Source organism: Fusarium oxysporum, chromosome 10, assembly GCF_000149955.1.
Source record: "Fusarium oxysporum f. sp. lycopersici 4287 chromosome 10, whole genome shotgun sequence".
In the NCBI taxonomy this organism is placed as follows: domain Eukaryota; kingdom Fungi; phylum Ascomycota; class Sordariomycetes; order Hypocreales; family Nectriaceae; genus Fusarium; species Fusarium oxysporum.
Genome location: NC_030995.1, coordinates 258,531 through 265,849, shown reverse-complemented (window position 1 = coordinate 265,849; position 7,319 = coordinate 258,531). Strand labels below are relative to the sequence as shown.

The following is a 7,319-nucleotide window of genomic DNA, read 5'->3' as shown; positions in this document are numbered from 1 at the left end:
ATGGAGTACAGTACTTTGTTCAATTCTTCGACCGAGTCGTCTGCTACTACTGATATGACATTGCTCTTGTGCGACTTGAAGAAGGGATGATTGACAGGGGTTGTTCTGTAGCTTGCTTCTGTGTGTCTTGTGTTGGATGATATATTTACTCTGCTTCTTAGCTTTAGCATTGATTCAATTCAATTCCCATATTCATATCGTCATGACACCTCACTCCTCCTTCTAGGTTTATTTTCTCTTCTTAGGCTTCAATGTTAAATGCGATTACCAAGCGACGAGCCGCGCGGTTCATCGCCAAACCCTCCGATTCGCCTAACCCATGATGGAACTGAAACTCCGCAACCAAAAGTCCGCTTATTCCTTATTAATCCACCAACATAGATCAATGATGTCGACCGATCGCCCGAAATATCCGAAATGATATACTTCCTCCCTCTTTCTTTCTTTCCTTTCTTTTGTATCTCCTACACTCTCTAGCGACCATCTGCCCTGATGACGCAGCGACTATAGCTTCCAGTCACCGATCAATGCGACAACGCCATAATCATGCCGTCAGCACAATCCTCACACGATGATCCAACCGACCGACGTCCCGATGTCAGCTACGGCTCCTTCCCAGCTGACACTCCCCCCCAACCCTCAAAGCCAACACAACCCTCCACACGCGCCCTCGCTCCCGATCTTCTCCGCGGTCTCCTAATGCTGCTTATGGCAATGGACCACATGGCCCTCGCCCTAAACACCTGGTCCCACGGCACAGGCCGCGAGACAGAAATGGACGGCGTCCTCATAAGGCGCTGGAATCGCACGCCCGCTTACATCATCCGAACGTTAACGCACCTCTGCGCCCCAGGGTTCACAATGTTGCTTGGGATAGGCGTGGTGTACCTTGGACGATCGCGGAAGAAGCTGGGGTGGTCGAGTGGTCGTATTGCGAGATACTTTTTCATAAGGGCTTTTGTGCTCGCGGCTGTTAATGTGGTGCTGGGTTGGGTTATTACAGTGGGAAAAGTGTGGTTTATGAATTTTGTGCTGTTTTCGTTGGCGGTGGATTATTTACTTGCGGGATTGCTGTGGGTTGCTATGGACTTTACGGAGCCTTGGCTTGCGAAGCGTATCCCGAGGAAATCTACCGACGAAACTGAAGCGCTACTTGGAGGAAGTGAGTCTTCGGATTTTGGAGAAACTGTCTCTTGGCACGTACACAATGCCCTGCTTGCGGTGCTGGGTGTGGTAACGATTTGGTGGAATATCTGGCTCTCACCTACACACGGGCACTGCACCGTCAACGACCATTCATCTTCTCTGACAATTCTATCAGCTGGTCAGCCTGGACCAGCAGATAGTCCTGCTATTTCTCATAATCCCTGGTTTGGAATCTGGTTCTGGACTACGTTGACGGAGCGCGTTCAGTCGGTGTTTCCACCTATGGCCTGGGTATCATTCGCGATACTAGGTCTCTTATACGCTCGTATCGATGTTGCTCGAACATGGAACTCTCTTGTCGCAGCGCTGTGCAACACAGCCGCTGGGATATTCTTCCTCATCATTTTTGTCCTCACACGTGTGTTACACTTTGGAAATCTCTCAGAAGGCTGTCTCCAAACACCCGAGCACATCGCGCATCCCGACCAGAACCAATATCTCGTCTCAGTACAGTCCTTCTTCTATATAATGAAGTATCCACCCGACGTCGCATTCTGGGCCTTCACCTTAGCCGGCAATTTATTCCTACTAGCTTTCTTCGGCGGCATTCCTACCGGTATTGCTAAGCGCTTCACGATATTGTTAGATTTCGGTAGAGCGGCGTTGTTCTTCTACCTCGCCCATTTGTTCTTTGTCTTTATCTTTGGTGGAGTCATGGTTGATTGGTTTGGTCATGAAACTGAAAATCATGGACAGATGGATCCGGACTCTAAACGAGGGATTGACAATGTTTTTGCGTACCTTGCTATTTGGGGGTTGTCGATGTTGTTGCTGTGGCCATTGGTGAGGTGGTATGGTAGGTTCAAGGCCACCAAGCCAGCTGACTCCATTTGGAGGTTCTTCTAGATCTCTGTATAATTGTTGTCATAAAATATCATAGACCTTGTATAAGATGAATTCAAGATCAATTATTGTAACTAAGTGAATGAAATTGCGCCCTATGATGCAGATCCCAGCAGCTCCCTTATCCACCAATCTCGTAAGCTTACCGTGCCATCCCCAATGGACCTAGATATCGGAGAGGAATTTATGGATTCCTCGAAGGATGCCCCTGTTCCGTCCCGATTCTTGTTCACGCTCATCGTGGCTTCGACTAGATCTGTCACTTACATCTTGACGCGTCTCCAAGCTCCGCTCAGACCTTCGCGACCGAGATCGATGACGGTGATACGATCGCTTGCCATGGTTCTTGTAATGTGTAATTTCATCTCTTAAACTCCTCAAATTCTTGCCAAAGTGCTTGAGATTGTATAGATCCCTGATGAGTTGCTCGACTCCATCTTGAGTCAGAAGCGCTTCCGTCTGGTCACGAGGAGCATGCATGTTTTCCTGGATCGTCTTGACAAGCTCGAGATGCCTGTCTCTGTCATCTGTCAGACCTCTGAGCTTTCTTTTGTTCGCATCGACGTTCAATCTGTGGTCCTTTCCAAACTGGATCTTGCCTATCTCAATCTTGATGAGTTGGTCGTAATACTTTTCAGTCGCATCATTGAAGGCATTGGCAGAATGCTCTCTCAGATACGCAACAAACTGCGCCGTGGCCTTTCGTAGCTGTTTCTGTTCGCTTCGGTATTCCTTCTCAAGTTGTTGAAATCGCTCTATACCCTCTTGTCGTAGTGCCATATCGCTTGCGTTGTCTCTGAGGCGCCGCTCAACGTCTTTATCCTTGACCTTGACCTTGCTTTCTGTCAGTTCATAGAAGAAATGCATGTGTTCCTGCCAACTATGCTTGCAATTTTTACAAGTCTTGTCTTTGGTCTCCTTGAAAGCCCGGCATTTAATGAGTTCTGGATGGCCCACACACTCTTCGGTAACACCTGGTAATCTGCAATCTTCGTGACAAATTGACTTGTAGAATGGGACAACCTCGCCGTTGGAATTAGACTTGAACTCGCAACAATGCTTATTCTTGCATACAGTACGAGGCTTGTCGAGCTTTGTAGGAACAACCTTGATCCTTTCCAGATGAAGTTTCTTTCGTAATTCATCTCCCGTCAGGCGCATATCATTTAACTCTGCCATCTTTTCTTCCAGAAGGCTCAAATTCTTTCTGATCTCCTGAGAAATCTCAACCATGGGAATCATCAAATGACAGAGCGCTTCGCGTGCACCTTTCCATGGTGAGCGTTTGCCTGATCTCATGTGGTCTGAGGTTGTCAATATAGGAAAGTAGCCTCAAAGTTTCTGCTCTCGATTTATCCCAACTTTCCTGGGAACTTCTCTCGTCTTCGCCTCTGACACCTTGAAAGTACGCAGCCAGGTAATGAAAGCTTTTCGCATCAAAACTGTACGAGTTTGCGCGGCATACCGTTAGTTCAACAGTTGTGTTATTTTTCAGGTAGCTTTGAAGTGGTTTGAGAGCATCTCCTGGTGCATAATTGGAGATGAGGGTATGTGTGAATCCAAAGACGACGTTTGCAACAGCGCTGCGATGGAGATGGGACAGTAGCTCCCCAAAGCAGAAATTAATTGTGGCGGTCAGGCGCGCTTCGTTGGTCTTGAGCAGGATCAATATTCCATGAAGCTCTTTGTATCTTTTCAGAGTGTTCATGATGTCCTTGATGTTCTTATTATCTGTTTCAGGACCTCGGGTGTCGCCGATACCTGGAGTATCGATTATGCGGTATTTGGTATCATTATATGTCACTCTGTAAACTGATGTCCTCTGTGTCGCAGAATCGCCGGTGGTACCGTCGTGTTCATCATCTCCAGAGCCGACGCGGATCGTCCGGCTCTCAAGTTCCTGATCTAGGTCCGATGAGTTCCAATGACTGACTGAAAAGGAACACGGGACCTTATACTCTAGTTTCAGGGCCGATTTCGCCTCATCGAAACTCTCAAACGTCAAGAAATTGACGAAAGAGTTGATGAAGGTTGACTTGCCAACGCCAGTCTGTCCCAGAACCAGGATATTGCGACAATCAGGCCGTTTTGATCTTGTCAAGAGTCGATAAAGTTCATCCGTGTGGTATCGATCGAAACCGCGTCCGTGACTATCGCTATTGCATTTGAAGTCCCATGAGTCGTAAGCGACTGAACCACAGTCGCAGTAGATGCAGTTGTTCGTTGACCCGAACTCTAGAGGAGTGTTGCAAGTGGCGCAGGCCCATTCACGACTCAAGTGAGAGTCACAAGATGGCCCAGGACAGGGGATCCTGACCAAGCGGCGCTCAGCCGGTCTTCGTGTACCAAAATCCATCTCGCCCGGATCACAACGAGCGATACACCTTTGTGGCTGTTGCCGGTGCTCTGCTTGTCTGGTAGGAGACCTGCGTTCTGCTGACGTATCCCGATACTCCGAAACTTCAATCACTGGCTTCAACATTGTTCGTATTGGACCAAAGATTGGGGCTCCCAACTCTCTGTACTCAGAGGGGGCATCGCAGTCGACTATAAACACCTGGTTCTGGGTCTGGGGGTTGTGAAGGAACTCCCTCAGAGTTGTGCAATGCTCATTCCATGAGCTTGAACTCTTGAGCACAGCATTATTGAAAAGGAAGCGATATGGAGGAGGATCGTGAGACAGAGTGCGTTCGTTGATGCAAGCGCCATTGAAACCGATATATGTCGCTCCACTATTGAGACATTGCTCGATGAATCTGAGCTTGTCGCTTTGCTGACCAGCGATCATAGAGATCTGCCGGGCAGATGATTCGTGATCGGCATATAGGTACTCGAGACGATGTTCATGCACTGTGCCATCTTTGATACTTGCTACAGTTCTCTGCAGAGTCATCTGGAGATTTTTCCGAGATGTTTCAAGCAGAGCAATTGATGCATCGACTTCGTCGATGTGACTCCTTGCAAGATATTGTTCCCGACCCACGAGCGAGTGTCTGTACTCTTCAAGCTTCTCTGTACAAGCATTCCAATTATCAAAAGGAATAAAGAAAGGATCGATGTTGGTGATAGCTCTCAGGGCTTGGTGAGGGCCCCCACCAGGCATGAGATGGCGGAGGACTTGTATGGGATGTAAGGTGTATTCCATGGGGTACCCTGCTTCGTCAGGAGTATGTGTAATCTGCTGCGGGCCCAGTTGGACAAACCTGCACATAACAGGCAGGGTTTCTTTGCCAATGCCACGATCCCTCTGGATGTCAGTATAGAGCTTGAACTCATAGTCGAGTTCAAGTCGCTGGCTTGCCAGATCGTTGCTGAAGTCGAGCGAGTAAATGGAATTGACGATAGCGTTCAGCTCCATTAAGTCTCTCTGAAATGAAAGTTTCAGGGCTACTTGTTGACTCGGATCTGCTATGCGGTGCTTCATTGTCAGAATGCTCTGCAGTCCCCATCTGACACTGGTGACCACATGGGTACTGCGAGGATCCGGCGGGAGAAACATTGCTGGAGCCCCTCCAGCTCTAAACGCCCCCCTATTAATATCAAGAACATCTTTATATGTATTGAAGAAATGACGAACTGCACCGCAGAGTGTATTTTCATCTACTGTACTGTCTTTCAGAAAGTTGGCAGATCCTTCGAGGTTGATTGAGCCGGATAGAATGCTTGCTGCAAGGTTGTCATCAACACGCATTGCTCTGAATCGACTCGCATGATCGGAACCTTCAGCCATCCAATTCTGGAGCTGGTCAGAGGGTGGGAGGATACCTCGCAAGACGATTCCTCGTGGCAGATTCGGTGGCAAGATAGAGGACTGAAGGAATTGGTCAACCCTTGCATCGTAAAGCGTGCCGATGGCAACCTGCTGGCCAAGTGCAGGTCTGACAATCTCAGCCATCTCGTCTCAAATAAAGACGAATGAAGGTTCGGGTGAGTCGCTTTACAGTGGAAGAGTCTGTGAAAGCTTGAGCGCTTGAGGAGAGTTTCGCATCCTTGTGAGCATAAATACTTCGATGAGGTCGAATTGACCTGGCAGACCAGTCCGCCTACAGGGAGAGGCATCTGGACAACCGTTGCGTACAACAGGAATCCTGGAAACCCGCTTGTCAAACTGATACACCAAATTCACCGCCACATCATTAAACGTCGTACCGTGACTGGTGTTTGTCACCGAGATAAGGCCTTCTGACGCAGGTTCCCAGGATTGAGTGGTCCTTATTGGACCATCCACCAGCGGGGCCAGAGGCTCAAGACGGCGCGAGGTTTCTCACATTCCTAGGTAACGTTGAGGTTGGCAGCATACGGGTTGAAACGAATGGCAAGTTATGACCTTGGGAGTGACAGAACCTCACGGGCTGCCTCTGGTCAAGAGGGAGAGTAATGTGATTGGATTTCGGGGGAGCATTGGCTGTTGATCGCATGTGTTAACTGGCGCCTCAATAGGCAGATGTAGAAAGATTCAGGCTGCCTTGAGTAAGCTCGGCTGCATCGCGTGCGATCTGTGACAATTGCTTGTGTGCATCGCACAAAGCACGAAGCTACCGTTGCAGCTTTGAAGCCCAAGTCGGAGTGACCGTGACCTTTTCCACCTGTGAGCCAGGCGCAAAAGAAGAACTGGCTAACAGAGTTCAGGCACCACAGCCCCCCGACACAAGTGTTGAGCGATCTCGAAATATAGATCCTGAACTGAGTTCTGGTGCGTGTCGGATGGCCATAGGGTGTTCAGCATGCAAGAGACCTGCTAGTCATCAGTTCAATCGACAGCCGGATGGTTATTTGGCGGCGAACCTAACACCGTGTATTGCGGCTCTTTCATCATGACAAAGGTGAAGATATGGCAATCACATACGGAAGCATTATTGAAGCATGTATCAGCTGCGTATTGCTTGCATGGGAAACTTTCGCCGATTCATTGGCTGTGTTTGAGATGAGAGTTTCGGAGACATCTTGCTACACCATGGCCAAGGATGCAGTTGTAAAAGATGCAGATGGTGGTGAAGAGGTCATATCTTTGTCAAGGCCATGCGTTTGCTAGACGGAGAGATTGGAAGGAGCTACAACAGGCTCTTCATCAGACGAGTGCTGTTTGTGTCAGCACCTCCCGTCGTTTGTTGACTTGTTTCCAAGTTGAGCTCAGGATTGGGGACAGTCAATTACGCCATCCAGTGCGTCGATGGGCTGCTCCCACACATGGATGTTACACAGCGAACGCTCAAATTTTAACATTAGCAATAGCACATTTACCGCCAAACAACCTTCCATTTCTTTATTCA

At 48.6% G+C, this 7,319-nt stretch overlaps 2 protein-coding genes across 2 annotated transcripts; one reads left to right on the top strand and one right to left on the bottom strand.

Annotated features, from left to right (window-relative positions):
* The first annotated feature begins 202 nt into the window (after positions 1–202).
* On the top strand, positions 203–2,155 carry FOXG_13673 (uncharacterized protein). Its single transcript, XM_018393665.1, has one exon. The coding sequence runs from the start codon at positions 547–549 to the stop codon at positions 2,050–2,052; it is 1,506 nt and encodes a 501-aa protein (XP_018252971.1). The 5' UTR covers positions 203–546; the 3' UTR covers positions 2,053–2,155.
* FOXG_13672 (uncharacterized protein) lies at positions 2,088–6,330 on the bottom strand. Its single transcript, XM_018393664.1, has 2 exons — positions 3,124–6,330; positions 2,088–3,072 (listed from the first exon to the last, which is right to left on the bottom strand). Exon 1 carries the CDS (start codon positions 5,942–5,944, stop codon positions 3,275–3,277), a length of 2,670 nt encoding a protein of 889 aa, XP_018252970.1. The 5' UTR covers positions 5,945–6,330; the 3' UTR covers positions 2,088–3,072; positions 3,124–3,274.
* Positions 6,331–7,319: the final 989 nt, after the last annotated feature.